This window comes from Ctenopharyngodon idella, chromosome 11 (genome assembly GCF_019924925.1).
Source record: "Ctenopharyngodon idella isolate HZGC_01 chromosome 11, HZGC01, whole genome shotgun sequence".
NCBI classification, from domain to species: domain Eukaryota; kingdom Metazoa; phylum Chordata; class Actinopteri; order Cypriniformes; family Xenocyprididae; genus Ctenopharyngodon; species Ctenopharyngodon idella.
This window is the reverse complement of record NC_067230.1, coordinates 28,487,523-28,504,485: the sequence shown is the minus strand read 5'-3', so window position 1 is coordinate 28,504,485 and position 16,963 is coordinate 28,487,523. Positions and strand designations below refer to the sequence as shown.

Genomic DNA, 16,963 nt, shown 5'->3' with positions numbered 1-16,963 from the left:
GAAATTATTTTCAACCCGCCAAAGTGGCTACTGGGAGTGGCTGTCTTACCCGCCACAGCTGAAATCTACCCGCATTTGGCGGGTTGGCGGGTGTTAATGTCAAGCCCTGTATATATATATTATATACAGAGTTAAAAAATCTCATGATTTGGGGTTTAAAAGTTTGGGATCAGTATGATTATACTTTTTTCAACAAGGACACATTAAATTGATCAAAAGTGACAGTAAAGACTTTTACATTGTTCCTAAAAAACATATTTTTTTAAATAAATACAGTTCTTTTGAACTTTCTATTCATCAAAGACTCCTAAAAAAAATGTATCATGATTTTTTACAAAAATATTAAGCAGCACATTTTCCATTTTCAACTGTGATAATGACAAAAATGTTTATTGAGCACCAAATCTGCATATTAGAATGATTTCTGAAGGATCATGTGACACTAAAATCTGGAGTAATGATGCAAAAAATTCAGCTTTCCATCACAGGAATAAATTAAATTGAAAAATGTTATTTTACATTTTGTAATAATATTTTACAATACTGTTTCACTGTATTTTCAATCAAATAAATGCAGCCTTGGTGAGCATAATGTCAAAAACATTTTAAATGTCTTACTGACCCAAACTAATAAACTGTAGTGTATGTGCTAATCAGAATCTATAAGTCTTGTTGTGAATATGATCTTTACTTGAAAATGTACTTAAAATATAGACAATGAATACCATACTCAGACAGATGGAGATTGTATCTCAACTACACAAAAACCCACCATAGCTCTATTATACCTGTGTATGTGAACATACTGAGGGTGAATGCCACTTGAGACTCTGAAAAACAATCATGAAGCAGAAAATCCAGAATGTAGATCTAAGTTAGTCCTTTCCCTGTCTGAACAAGCACAAAAAGGTCAAAAATACAACAGATGTGGTGCTTGCTAAAACTACATTATTTGTTGTAATGGAAAGTGAAGCGGTAAACCTAGCTTGTTTGGGCGACAAGAGACCCTTCCACTCCACAGAAGCCAAAGGTGTGCTTATACAAACACAAACTAAATTTCCCAGCATTCCCTTTAGGGTAAGGGTTGACTAGTAGCATCTGCTTCCTTTGATTATGTGAGGAGAAACTTAGGCAGACCGGAAAAGAAAAGGGACCCAGAGGAGAGGGGTAGTGCCAGCTAAGATTAAGGCAGCGTAACCACTTTTCTGGCACTTATCACAGGGGTAAAGCTGGATCCATGATGCCAATATCTAGATCAAGAGCACACACACACACTCACACAAAAAAAATGCAAGAAGGAGAAACTGAGAGATTTAAAATAAAACAATCGTGCCAGGGGAACTCGACAGGACAAGGACTCGCACGCAGCAGCAATTTTCCATGCCGCTTAAAACTTTTAGATGCACAGTTTGTCATCTGGGGCAGATTATGGTGAAATGCCGCAGACACAGCATCTCTCTGTAAGTGTGTAAAGGAGCATTCGCTATCGCCAACGGCCAAGGCTACTCAAGATGTTTAAGCGTGCTAAAATGGGAGAATATTGTTCACCTTGACAGGTTTTTCATCCCTGCTGCTAGGGAGCGACTTATGAATCTTTTGGCGATATCAAAGCTATTCCTCTGGCTCAAACATGGATCGTCCCAGCGATCTGCATTATAGAGCAAACCCACGGGCTTCAGCATTTGCAAAGTCTACAAAACATGGGGATTTTGTCATTGAGTCAAGGTAATACAATTCAATCTTCAGCTTACCAGATCAGCATGTAAGCTCCGTACCCATCCTCAGTGTTTGCGCCTAGGTTCGGTACACACGCATTGTGATTTTCCACGCCCTCCTTTATCCTGGGGAATTGTTTCCCTGAAGGTGGAAGAAGGTCTAACAAAGAGCTTAGATTGGTCAAACAATGACAAAACCCCCTGCACATCTCTCATTCTCTGTCTTTTCTTTTTGGAGCGATTGCCATATGCTTGACAGTGGGAAAAAAAAAAAAAAAAACACCCAGGCTGAAGGACACTTTGTCAATAAGTAATACCCACGCTGTATTAGCTGCATATTTAGCCATGAGAATTCATCTAAATTGCTTTTAGACAAAATCATTTAGCAAAGCGTGCTTCAGAATGCAACGGCGAGTCTTCTTGTGACATTCAACTGGGAATGTGAACTTTGGGCTTGTTCAGATCAAGGACAGTCTGCACTGAAGTCCTATGCAACGTTGTGGAGGCGTTCGTCTGTCTATTCAACATTTTCATCGCTATTTCCTGACCAAATCGTCAAAAAAAAAAAAAAGATTCCTGAGACCTGTTTCAACTTCACTTTGCACTGTGATTATTTCAAAATGTTCTGCAGATGGTTTTTAGGCATAATAATCTCTTGTTCAGTAATAACAAAGCTTCTCTAGAAACACTCTAGGACTCCCAGCGGTGTGCGGTAGAATAGGAGAGCTATCAAACACACACACACACATACACGCTTTTTCTAGGTATTTAAAATTAACAGCAGGGGGTGTAAAGCAACTGACGGTGAGAGACAGAGCAAGAGAAAAAGAGATAAAGACAGGAATTGACTTTTTGCCGTCCCCCAACATTCACCTTCTTCTCGTGTTCATTACAACACCATTATCGTTTTGATGTTTTTCCCTCCTTTCCAACATACTGTCGGTTTCGTCCTTTAACGTGGTCATTCTGCTACACGAATTTTTCAACTGAACAGACGTCCGTGTCATTACGTTCAATAAGGGTCATTTCCCGTATGGAAAAGGGAGAGGTGGGAACGTTATATGGAGTGACTGACAAACACTATATAAATTTAGACCCTCTTCCTAGCTCCCAATCCGATAAATTATGCTGTAGGTGTGTGATATATCCAATGCATGCAGAAAAGCACAGGCTCGGACATGAGCTCTGCTTGTTTGTATGACCTGATGTCTCATTCGGCCCTGCTAGAGGCCTCATTATACCTCACCGCTGGTCGTTGGGAACATGGCATTCAGTCTGACACTAGAGCTGAAGGAGGAAGAAGTCGGTGCTGTTTAGGAACTCGTTCTCATTAAGAGCTATGTGTGTCACTAGGGAGACTTTCTGCTCCTAACAGCCTCCAAAAGTAGCTCTGCTTCAGCAACGGCCACACAATGTCTCCATCTGCAGGGAGAGCTACACCTCCTCCTTCCATCTTTCTTTGCCTGTCCACATTGTCTGTCCTTCACTATTTTTTTGTAATCTCCATTCTGGTCTGTGTTTGTTTAAACAGTCAGATATGTTTAGCCTGGACGACGACAGGAACAGTGAAAGCAATAGCGCTACTGACAGTAACAAGTTCCTCTTCCTGCGACGATGCAAAATTGGGAGCGAGTTGCTACAGTCACGAATATGTCAGATTTGGCTAATGCCCCTGGAGCCAATATTTCCTGAGAGCATGTTCACCACAAACAGCGGCTCTTGAGGGACAGGTAATCATGGATGATAGAACCGAGCATCGTTTCTATTTTCCATCCCCTCACAAATTATGAGGGGTTAAATTGAACATGAAATAACATTCGTAACCTATTTTATGTTAGTAATGTGGTGCATTTCTGAGTAAAACTGCAGAAAATTTTAGTTTATCCATCAGGAATTGATTGGATCATAAAAAGTGGTTTCGATATTCATATTTAAAATGATTAAACATAATTTAAATTGAACCGTTCAGGTAACACTTCAAAATAAAGATCAATACTTTAGTTAATGGCACATCTAACATGAAATAAAAATAACCTTTCAAAGCATTTATTAATCTTGGTTAATGTTTTACATTAAATAGTGGTAAGTTGTATAATTTAACAATGTTTAATGTATTATGAACAAACATGATTTAACAATGAATAAAAGTATATTTATAAAATAACATTAATTTGATCAATAAATAAATAAAAACTAAAACTATTAAAAATCATTTTAATTTTTAATTAAAAGAAAGTTTAATTAAAATAAAATATAAATATTAGATGAAAAACTTAAACATAAAAAAAAATTATTTAGCAATACCGCATTGGCAACTAACCAAAATAAAATGAGGTAATTAAGTAATAAAATTACTAAAAATGAAATAAAAATAAAGCTAAAAAGAAATTTAAAGAACTAATAATGACTAAAAGTACTAAAACAAACTAAAATTTAAATGAAAACAACACAATCCAAAATAATTTTATTATAACATTAACAAATATTTTAAGAGTATATCAATAATACTAAAATAACAATGTTAGTTTATCATATCTTTATTGTTAACAAATCAAATCTTATGGTACCGCCTTCCGTATCCAAGTTACGAAGAAAGTGTAAACTGGCGTCGCATCAGTTACGCTTTTCCGTAAGTTGAATAGGGAAGACGTAGCGTAAGCTTTTTAAACTGCAAGAGTTTTACACTTTCTTCATATGTTGAATACGGAAGGCGGTCTGGCTGAAGTTAGATATTTTACTTGATAACTTGTTAATTATGGATTTTTTAAATTTTTTTTTTTTTTTTACACAAATGCATCGCTTAGCTTCAGAAGGCCTTTATTAATCCTCCGGAGCCAAGTGGAGTACACTTTTATGATGGATGGATGTGGATGGAAGCACTTTCTTCAGCTCATACTCATGACCCCTGTTCACTGCCATTATAAAGCTCGGATGCGACAGGATATTTATTAATATTTCTCAGATTGCGTTCATCAGAAAGAAGAAAGTCATATACACCTAGGATGGCTTAAGGGTGAGTAAAGCTTAGGCTAATTTTCATTTGAAAGTGACAAAAGGCCAAAAATACAATGCAAAAAAAGTTCACATGTAATAGTTTTGTTGATGTGAAACAAATACCTATCGCTGAAGTTCTCTTGGTGAACCACTCATGACTTTTCTTTGAGGCTGGTTAGTTTGCATCAGCATGGGGTCAGATTATCTTCCTCTACAATGGCACAATTCTAAAAAAAAAAAGAACTATAAAGAGGTGCTGGGGAGGGTGAAACAATCTTTAAAAACAGTTGGGAAACTTTATAGTCTAACTCTTTGCAAGTTGAGAGAAAGGGAGTGCGGAGGCTTTGACAGAAAGCACAGAGGGACAGCCACACTGCTGGCTTCCCAACACGGAGGACGCACAAATGAAACAGAGAGAGTGAAGTATCAACCTCTCTGCATCTCTCACCATCATTTCTTCAACTACAACACAGTCAAGCACAGAAACAAAGAAAACACACCTGCATTCCCCAGATCAAACTGCACTTTCAACTATTATCGTAAATAAACGTATATGTGCAAGACATCAGAGGTTTCCTCTCTCATAAGTTATAGCAGTTTTGAAATGGAAATGAATCTGAAATATTTTGAAAGGTCATGGTATGCATCTACAGCAGCATCTCCATCATGCTAAAGAATTTAAGGCAGGGCTGGAAAATGAAAGAAAAGTTTGCTTGACTTTTGTAATCTTCAGATAACCTGCTGAAAAAAAGCTTCAGTGTGAGTCCACGGTTTAGCCTGCTTCAAAACATTACAGGCAAAAAAAGATTAAAAATGTTATATCAACCGATAATAACAAGACAGTTAAGAAAAAAAAACTTGTCAGCTATTTCTTTAACAAGAATTTTAGACCATTATATGTCTTGTAATGGTATTCCTTCAGAAAATCAGAACAGCTCAATACAAATCTCATCTCTCTAAATTTGGCAGAGTCCACAGTAGCAACTTTCAATATGTTAAATTACCCACTTGAGATCAGATCTCCGATTTTTAAAAAATGAAAACCGATCTGGTGCATGTTCAAGTGGTGTTATACTTTGGCAGAGAGCGAGACGGTAGGAGGTTTGTGTCAGACTTTAGGTGTGTTGTGTGGAATCAGTCCAAACAGGCCTACCTAATCTCTGCTGAGTGTGTTTGTTTGTCTCTGAATGTCAGAACGCCTTCGGGCCAGGAAGACAAAGTTCAAAGCAATGCAGATACACTTTGTATACAAGTCCAACAGTTAGATAAAACTGACACAGATTTACAGAGGAAATCAAAACATTGCAATGTGGCATTCAACAAAACTGTACATTTTGTGAGAAATCTTTTTATCTTGGTGGATAACTAATATTCAATTGGCAAATTTTTGCTAAGTAATTTTTATATTATATGAGAATCAGATTCAGATAATATTGTCACTGTTGGGCAGATTTTTTGGGGGTCTTTTAACTAGTTGCTTATTAGCATGCATATTACTAGAATATTGGCTATTTATTAGTGCTTATTAAGCACACATTGATGCCTTATTCTGCATGACCTTATTTTACATTCTTAATCCTACCCAATACCTAAACTTAACAACTACCTTACTAACTATTAATAAGCAGTGAATTAGGATTTTATTGAGGGAAAACTTGTAGTTAATAGTTTATATGTGTTCCCTATACTAAAGTGTTACCATAATTACTTTTGGTCACACTTTATGTCTGTCTGTGGGTTTTTCAAATATTTCACCAATGAAAAGTATTAAAAAAGAGCATGTGACTAAACCTCATAACTCCACTGAATCGTTAAACTGTCGTTAAAACTTCATCCGCCTCTATCTTGAATGAAGTGGCCTGCACATTTTGGACCATCTCTGCTTGTTTGCAATGCAAGGGTTTCCTTCTCAAAATTCAGCGGTCAAAAACCTAGTAACTCCATTTGAGCTTGATTTTGGTACAATTTTAATAATATAATGACACATGTAAGTGTCTAAGCACATATAAAGCCAAAATATTGACAATATGGTGTTTAATTATTTGAAAAATACAGTGTTTTATTCCATTTCCTGAAAAGTAGCGTTTTTGGAGATACAAGGTTTCGCCCTTGTATTTCACCCGACAGCAACAATATACTATACTATAATATACTATAATATAATATTGAATGAAATGTTGATGCACTTCTGTTTAGCTAGATCATCAAATCTAGAAACTCAAGTCCTAATCGGTTCTCTGCTTAAGAACAATTAGAAATCAAAGTTTGCTGTAAAACAAGAAAAGAACAACCAACAATACAATTTGCATAAAATAAGCATCCAATAAAAAATATTAAAATGTGAACATTGCATTATAACATATGGACAAACAAAACGGCAAACTCCTGTGGAACAAAAAGCGTCAAAACTACTGATGGAAGCTTTTTACCTCGTTGGTGTTCCAGCGATGTCTCTCCTTGGGCAGGGAGGAGCATTTGGGAAGGCATTCCAGAAGCTTCTTGGGCAGATAGATTTTCAAATGTCCATGTTCATCTGTGAACAACACAAAAAGATTACTTAATATGGGGAGCGAGCAGGATTATTGAAACAAAGCTGTGCTGCTCTCCAGAGTGTAAAACACTAGGAGCTGTTCTTTTTTTACACAAAGATCTAATCATTTCTTTTTAAATTACTGAGTTGTTTGAATCCAATGTCACTATTGCTCAAGGGACTCCTTTAAGGAAACCTCCATGCCCAGGTGTTATGTTTGCAAATAGCTGTGACAACCTTTTTAGAAATATAAAACTATAAAACAGGCACGAGACCTCAAAGGGGGAGCACTCAGAAAGCAATGAAGAAAAAAAAAACTTAAGATGTTACTGTGAAATGAAAGGGAACATATTTGGAGCACAAGGCGTGCAAAAGGCTTTCATCCAGAAATGTCGTGATTTTGTTTTCATTGAGTTTTTTTTTAAACGCTCTCGTTCCCTCTCTCTCCCTTATCATGCCAGAGTGCCTGCTCAAATACATAACAACAAAATTGGGCAACAGAGCAAAAGCATTTCAAGGTTATTGATAACCGTTTGCATCAAGGGCTCAGGCTTCTTAAGGAACTCAATGTTTAGCCCTGTGGGAGAAGGTAGTTCCATATTGCGTGCTGAGCCTGCTTATGAATATATATAAAAAAAAGAGAGAGACTGAAAGAAAAGGAGAATGAGAGACTGACTGAGATTTGTAGAGTGTGTCCTCGGTATAAGACGAGAGAGAAGTGAAAGAGACGCAGATCTGAGTGAGATGAAGCCCATGTGTCCATAGAGACACTGCTTAGCAACCACTCCCACTCTGGTATTAAGGACAAACAGATAGCCAGAGGGAAAGAGACACATGAAGAGGGTTAGATCACTCCCCTGTTCATAGTCTTAAACCAGAACCAATGCACATTGTTTGTGCTTTACCTGTGCATGAACTTAGACCCACATAAATAATTCAATTCCCTATAGAAAACACCCAAGTCCATCAAGTCGTCTTTCAAATCACCATTCAAAGAGGTTAGTTAAACAATTGCGCCTGAAACAAACTCTATGCATGCTTGAAGCTTTGAAAGCTCAATTTCGTACTTGCGTTCCGATATGTCACATATATTGCAGTTCAAGTACGCAGTGCATTCTTAGTAGGGATGCACCGATACCATTTTTTAAGGACCAAGTACGAGTACCGATATTTTTTTTCTGGTACTCGCCGATACCGATGCCTATACATTTATTAATTGTAATTCTCTCTCTCTCTCTTTTTTTTTTTGGTGATGTTGCAGTTTTCCAAGCACAGTGAGACTAATGAATGTATAGGACAGCTTCTTTATTATTACTCTAATGAAAAAAGTAATACATTTTTATGTGCTTGTCACAAACTTAAAGAACAAAAAAAATTCACATTGTCCAATAACCTTCAAAGGGCATAATTACCAATATATATAACTGTTGTTATATAAAAAAATAATTTACAAACAAATTACAAACAATACAACAAATACTATAGAGATACGACTTGTTTTTCAGATACAGTAGGTTTATATACCATGTATACATTCATCTTTTGTAGTTTTATTAACATTAATGACAAATATAGGCTACGATCCCTTTAAGACCGAATCCATGGATACTGACACATATCCTGTTTTCACCCAAATGTTTCCGTCCACTTAAGCCATAACCGACTGTATTCACGTGAGATGCTCCACACGATAGACATTTTGACAACTATGTGTGCATTTGACCATTCAGGCGCAAGGAGAACTGATTGCGCGCTGGCTGAGAGAACTGGGATCGCATGCAAGAAAGAGAGAGAGTGTGCGCGAGAGAGAGAGCGCTTCTGGTCTGTGTCATTCAGCGTGATTCCGCCTATCCCGCCTTCACTAATCGATAACGAATTGTGATTGAAAGCATGCAGTTCGCAATGTGTGTGTTGTCATCATTAATTTTGAAGTATTTCCACACCCCTGAGGCTGACATTGTTTCTGCTGCTGCCGTCGGTGTCTCTGTGCACGAAAATTCTGTCAGTTATGCCACGTGAGGTATCGGTCTTTGGTATCGGGGGTATTTTTGCGAGTACGAGTACAAGTACATGAGCTTGGTATCGGGCCCGATACCGATACTGGTATCCCTAATTCTTAGAGTTCCCACAAGGGGCACTAAACCATAAATGTCTGCATTTACAGTGACTTTTCTGCAATGACAATATGACGAGAATCTTACTGTAATGTTTAAAGCAACTAACCTGAATTGTCTGAATTTGTCCACCTGCATAATGTGTATTTGAATGAAGTATGCTTCTGGCCTTAGTCTGTAGCCTTGTGACATTCAAGAAGAATAGCTTTTTTTCTGGCTCAGGATTTTTTCATGGATTTTAACCTTTAACTGTAGATGTTTCACCTAAATTTCCTAAAGTTAAGCAACTGTTGTATACAATAAGTATGTAGAGGTATATACAATGACATGAATTGCACAGAAATGAGCAGTAAGTACTGAAAAAAAAGTACTGCATTACAATATTGCGTTACTCCCTAAAATAGTAACTGCTTGTGTTACTTTTTTATGAAAAGTAATGCGTTACATTACTTTTGCGTTACTTTTCCTCAACTGGGCTGGGCTTGCTTGTTTGTTTTTTAATAACAATAAAAAAAGTTCTATTTTTGGCAAATGTAAAAGCACTTTCACACCAAAAGTGAAATGAATAAGCCGCAGGATGAAGGAAATGCATATTTACACCTGTGCAATAGAGGGCGCACCTCAAACAAACCTTTCAGCTGTGCTGCCATTCTGGATTACAGAAGAATAGGATACAGGAGAAGGAACTTCAACACTCTTATTTCTAATCTGAAGTAATTTTTGCTTATTAGTATGGCTGAATTAGATCATTGAAGGTCAGCAGCAAACACATTGCTTAATAAAGTGAGATTAAATACATAAAGTATATTTGTGTAATTTAATATAGTTAGCTATTACAGGTTTGCATAAAATTCTGAGATTGCATTTCACTCTTTATATTAATTTTGAGGAATACTAAATGTTTTCGTGCAAGTGAGATGAGTAAATGCATGTTCACATTTAGTCTACAACTACAATAACCATCATGTTTACACAGCGCACACAACACCTCTGCACTTTATTCCTCAACATGAACAGGACAGGAGAGCTGTCAGTCAATAAATGTGAAAAAGTAACTGAGATATTTTGTTGTAAATTGAAAAAGAAATGCGTTACTTTACTAGTTACTTGAAAAAGTAATCTGATTACATAACTCAAGTTACTTGTAATGCGTTACCCTCAACACTGAGAAATAGAGTCTGCGATTACTAGCGCATTTTACTCAAAAGAAAAACCTGAGAAGCAGGAGACTTAAGCAAAAGTCACCATTTGCTCTCATTCAACCTCACTGGTATCTAGGAGAAACTATTGAGTTTGAAAAGATCTCATTTGCGATTTGCCTTTTTATTTAGCGCCGTCTCTCTCTTGGCAACAGTTCCGTTGGGATCTAATGACCATTTCACATTTTAAATTGGAAGATCTGTGGCTGTTATGCTCCATCTAAAGCAAAGATTTAGAAGAAAAACACACAGTACATTCGCATAAGACAATGAATAAATGAGTGGCTTCTCTTGAAAAGTTTTTCTCTCTTTCATTCCAAGTAACTCGACTGGGATGAATTATAAAAGAACGAGGCGTTGAGCAACTTATTTACAGGGTAATTAAGACTAGACTATATATCCCTTCCTATTCCTATTTGTCATTTCTCGTCTCTTCCTTCATCTTGCTACATGCTTTGGCAGAACAAGTGAGCGATTCTGAAGACTGCCATTTAGTCTCATTGTTCTGCATCAAAGTAAGGGGCTTTTAAATTATGCTGACTCTGACAACTGTGGCTTTAGAGGCAAATTTTAATCACAGAGTCAGTCGCCGTCTGCCAAGCGCTGCCTTAAGCGTTTGCCTTTCTCTCTCTTTCACGACCATCTCCCAAGAGTAGCCAATGAGACGCAGAGCTGAGGGAAAACGGCTTAACAACAAAGAAAATGAAAAACAAAACAAGGCTACGTACACACTGCTAATGCTCACACAGATATAAATAATGTGTGGATGTAGGTGGTAGAGAAAGATAGAACAGAAAAGAGCGCTGTGGACTCTTTGCTCCTCCTCATGTAAACAATTATAGGTGCACACAGGCATGCGCACACACTATAATTAATTATGAATGTATTAAGATGAATCGCTCCCGTTTCAAACTCTACTGACATATAAAAACACATTCATGTTCGACACGAACACCAATCAACATTCAGCGCAAATGCCAAGGCGCCGCACCCGCATGTGGCCCTCATCTAACTGATGTCCGACTCTTGATCTGAGGGAATCTTTGAAAAACACCTATCAAACCTGCCCTTCAAAGTAATGTCAAGCATCAGAGAGTCTCGTCTAAACCGAGGATACAAAGGTATAGCGTAACTTAACTCTTTATCATCTCACCATAAAGAGCTCTTTTAAATTCTTCAGAAACTCTGTGTCAGCAGCCGTGAGATATGCTAAAGTGACAGATAGATAGACTGAACTCTTCAACGGGAGGCATTGGAGGTCACTAAATACGGAACGTTCTAGGCTGAAATAAGTGATGAATGTGACTTCTGCGCAAAGCCACTGTGGGATCTCTCTCTGTCAATAAGCAGCATGTTTCTACAGATCTCACATGTGACTTTAAGTGACCCCAATAAGAACAACAACACTGATGGTGACAGAAAAGCCCTAAAGGCAGTGGCTGAAAAGCAGCTTTATTTTCACTGAAAGTGTTTACATGACAAATGAGCCGAAACATACTATTCACTAAGGTGATAAACGGTTGGTAAGCATTGGGCATAGATAAACCATAGGGCCTTCCAAAATCAAGCTTTCAGGCAAAAAACATGAAATATCCCTATTTTTGAACTTTTTCCACATTAAATCATGTTAAAAGGCATCAGAAATGGAAAGAGGAACAAAGGTTTTAAAGTTCCTCACAAACCTAGGTACTGCTGCACACACTCAACCTTCCATACAAAGTTGCATATTGTAAAAAAAATAAAATAAAAAATGATTAAAAAATGTTTGTACTAAGAATAATAATTATTCATGGATTGTAATTTCTGTAAAGCTCTATTTTTACCCATAACTACAATGCTTTGTGTGTGTCTGTAAAGTGACAGTGATATCACAAAAACAATTAATAGAGAGCAGTGTCTTTATTTTTTATTAAATTTTCTCTTAAAATTCAGTGAATTACAGACTATGTTGATTAAAGACCCCCTGTGGTGAAAATCAAGTTTTTAAGGTTGTGGTGTTTTTAATATGCTTTAAGACAAACCATGTGCAAATTCATAAGTCAGCACCATTGCTGAGTATTTTTTTCTCCTTAAAACTGTAGTGACGCAAAAACATGGTTTGAAACCATCCTTGTTCTCTACATCACAAATATGTTGTAACCAATCCCGTCAACGTGCGGGCGGGCTTTAGCATATCATTAACTATGACCGCTCTGAAGCAGAGGGGTCTCAAGAGAAGCCAGGTTATAATTATATATATATATATATTTTTTTTTTTTTTTGGCAATATGAAAAATCGGGTACATTTAGCAATATTAATATGAATTATGCATATGATGTATATTACGATGAACTACATGCCTTTCTCCGCTGACGTTCTGAGTTGTTCAAAGTGTTTCTAAGAAAATATACTGATATTTAGAAGGCAGACCGAAATGGCGAACCGGAACATGGTTTGTGCAACATTAGCAACACATTATTAACCGTTTGATAACATAGTCAAGCAAAAGGCTAATCATATTAATTGGCGTTCTGTGTTCGACGTTATAGAGAGCGATACATAAAACACATTACCATTCTGATACATCAACTTGTAGATGAGCATGTATGTTCAAACATATAGGCCTATGACTGAATTAAACCAGTATTTTCGCTTGCCATTGTACAGCGTTTACAACAGTAAAGTTGACCGAGTGGATCGGGTATTCTGATCTTATGTGATTGAGTGGAGGTGGGGCTAATTTGCATATTCATAGATCCATGTATACTAAATGAAGCAAGGGTGTAGTGTTACATTCAAGCTATTTTAATGGATAAAGAAATTTTGCAGGTAAAAAACGTTTAAATATGTCATTTATGTCGAGTTTTAAGGGATAAAATTATTGACTACAGGGGGACTTTAACACAACCACTGTGTGTGGGCCTCTCAGTTTTTAATCTCCTTGGAACAATACAATCCTGAAGAGGTAAACCGATAAACAGGATTTATAAAGAACAATCATCTGCAAAGGTGTCTGTTGAAATGTTTTGACATTTCTCACACACATTCATAATTAATGCGTTTTAATTGAGCGAACGGATCTAAATGGCAAAACAGGCTAACTGTGCAAAATGAGTTTTTGTATTCTAAATCTGCAGAGCCACATTTCTGTTCACCCAAGGCAAGCACAAAGAAGGTTCTCCCTCTGAGGATTACCGCATATCTGCGCTCTTTAATGACTCTGTAAGCATCTATCGTGTGCACGTACATGGGTCGGTCTCGAAACAGATGGAGCTTCGCCACTGCAAAGTGTAAAAAGACAAGAATGGACACAAAAACTTTCCACACCTCATCAGCCCAATGTCACTTTTTAATGAAAGCCGTCTCTTTTTCCATTAAATTGTCAGCACTGACGGACATTTTCTGTTTGCATTTGTTTATTTGTAGACTGTATTTTCCACGGAACGCCATTTCACCTGCCGTAAGCGGTTTTGTCTCAGATCGTGGCGGGGTGTACGCTTCCAACACTCCTTTAGAAACTCTTCAAATTAAGAATGGTGCAATGACAAATGCTCTGAAAGCGGCAAATCTGCTTCAGAAGGCAAATTTGGAGCCTGTCTGAATAAGGAGAGGGTGACATTTACAGATTTGATTTTCTCTCTACCTCATCATACAGCAGACACGAGCCTGCACAAGGGTCGTTGTAGTGTCTGCCATGACTTTTTGATCCCATTTTGGAGAATGTGGGCTTTGGAGAAAATGCATTAAACTATCCTGATATAAGTACAGATTCAAAAAAAAACGTTTGCTCAAATGGAGGTCAAGTAAATCTAGAGCCATTTCTGTACAACAGATAGGGGCATAGAGGACGTCTGAAAAGACAACAAAAACCTAAAGGAGTAAATGTTATGGAGATCAATTACGTCACTTTCGCTTCGCCTCTGTTAATGGATCGATTTTGGCCCATCTGTCATATTACAGAGATGTTTCACCAAGGACCGCAATCTGTCTCGTGAGAAATGTTCCAGAAAATCAAATCTCATAGCCGTTCGCATCTCAAATGAAACTTTAGATTATAATAAAAAAATGCAAATTGCAAACCAGCACGCTATAGATTCTACTCATCAACTGATTAATTTTTTAGCTTGTAAAAAAAAAAAAATGCCGTACATATAATAAAATGGAAAGAAAAAATCAAATCCTCCAGTGAGATGAGGTGTCAGTTAATTATAAAACTTTGTATAATAAAGACTGAAAAATGCTGGGAAAAGCAACATTTACAGCTCCCAGTACAGATATTAAGGGGTGTCTAGGGAAATTTTAGATTTTTTCTTCCATTTTTTTTTTTTTCAAACAAAATTAATGTGACAGAAATAAGGGCTCATTGCACAGTAGTTCCAAGCAGACAGGGAGAAGGATGGGGCTGCATGTTAATTCATCAATGGTGCTGGTAAACTTTTCAAGTGGTCTTCCCTCAACTGCTTTATTAGCCACATGAGTTGAAGGCAGTCTAGGAAAGAGGGAGGTCTTTTGACTTTCAAGTGAAAGTAGGAAAGGCTTTGATATGAAAGACAGCACAAGAAAGGAGAACGCAGCGGGCTGACATGGTCTTTTACCAAGCTGGCATTCCAACCTCCGTACTACAAGCCTCCTCCGCGCCTCTCTCCAGGGAATTGTGCACTGCATGAAAATCAGTGGTATAGTTATCTATATGCTAATTTCCATGGGACGAAAGGTGAATATTCAGACATTGGAGTCACACCCACAGTGTTATCCCTGTCTGGTCAAGCAAAACACAAATAGGAAGACCATAACATAAGAAACAACTTAAACACATGCACAGATCGCAAAGAGATCATATGCATCTAATTTATGCATATGTAGTGTATATTTATCACATTGTGAGTGTATATTAGCAACGTTTGTTTGCTTTTGGCATCTGATAGAGCGTTTGGACCTGGAAGCAGTGACGCCTGACATCATACTTAAAGAGTGGATTGTTACGAAGTACATACTAGGGTTGTCAAAAGTACCTACTTCGGTACCAAATCGGTACAGAAGTTTTAAAAATGTGACAACACCAGCATTTCCCTCTAGGATTCTGAGCGCTGTAGAGCGGATTCGTAAACACCTCTGATTGGCCATTGTGTTCACATGCTCAACAGATATGTCTGTGATTGGCTACAATGATCAACACTTCAAAAACATGTTGGAAATAGACATCTTTGATGCTCTTCACTGAGCGCTTACTTAATATATCCGTTGATAGACGCCTGCTTTTAAACGCTCCCATGTATATTTGTGTAAGTACTCGGTGAAGATGTCTATAACATGATTTTTTAAGCGCTGATCATTGTAGCCAATCATAGACATATCTGTTGAGCGTGTGAACACAATGGCCAATCAGGTGTGTTTAAGAATCTGCTCAACAGCGCTCAAAATTTTAGTACTGACTTGGTCCTGAAGTCGGTACTTTTGACAACCCCTAGTACATAATTTTTTTCTGCTTTACTGTTAAAAAAAAATTATTATTTAGACATAGTGACCACTTACTGTTTTTTACTAAGTGAACACAAATGGAACTTTTAAAATATTTACTTAAAGATACAAATATAAGTAATCTTCGTACACAAGGAAAAGGGAAATTAAATTGGCTTTATGTCTTTATAAACTTAACTTTTAACATCACCACAATATTCATGATATTACCTAATTTTATAATGTCACCAATATATAATATGTATGACCCAGCCCTCACCAAAGGCATCCCCTCAAAACTACCTTTGACCGCTTTGTGCTACATCAACCTCAGAACAACTACAGTTTATAAATCCACCAGCAGATAAAAACGCCACATTCCGCTGTGTGTATGAGACGCAAGATCTTTTTCTGTATGCAATAAAATTTCTATTGAATTAGCAATGACTTGAAGGGTTGGACGATGTCAGTCAAATTGATTTAGCATCTACTGAAGCGACTCAAGGTCACGGAGCTCGGAGCCAGACCTCGTCCAGAGAGAGAGTCTGCAGTGTGAACTCTTTAAAGCAGGAGGTGTGGAGAGATTCTTCAACAAATCTGAGGAAAAGTCGAGAAGGAGTGCTGCCGTGACCTCCAGCGCTGGTCCTCCTCCTCAAAACCCTTTGAGCCAGAAAAACATGTGAATCTTGGTGCTAATCTGGGGTTTAACGGCTCATCTTTAAAAGGCTTGACATTGAAGAGCTGTTTTACTGTATCTGTCATGGCAGCTTGAGCAAGCATCACTTCAGAGAAAAGAGCAAAGCTTGTTTTAGGATAGGATAAAGAGGGCTGACAAAAACAGATCTCAAATCGATAGTGTCCTCTTGCTTTTGTGCCACAATGATAGGATACCTTTTCCTTACTCACTTTTTCTTTTTTTTCTCTCTGTGATTTGTGTTTCACTAGCACCAAGGATGATGTTGACTGAATTCTGA

The 16,963-nt window shown here is 37.4% G+C and overlaps 1 protein-coding gene across 12 annotated transcripts in view; it reads right to left on the bottom strand.

Annotated features, from left to right (window-relative positions):
• Positions 1 to 16,963, bottom strand: part of camta1b (calmodulin binding transcription activator 1b) — a 306,867-nt gene that overhangs the window by 280,799 nt on the left and 9,105 nt on the right. For all 12 annotated transcript variants that reach the window (XM_051912532.1, XM_051912526.1, XM_051912527.1 and 9 more), the window contains one exon: positions 7,139 to 7,242. In XM_051912532.1, coding sequence (XP_051768492.1) covers positions 7,139 to 7,242 — 104 coding nt within the window. The remainder of the gene's footprint in view (positions 1 to 7,138; positions 7,243 to 16,963) is intronic.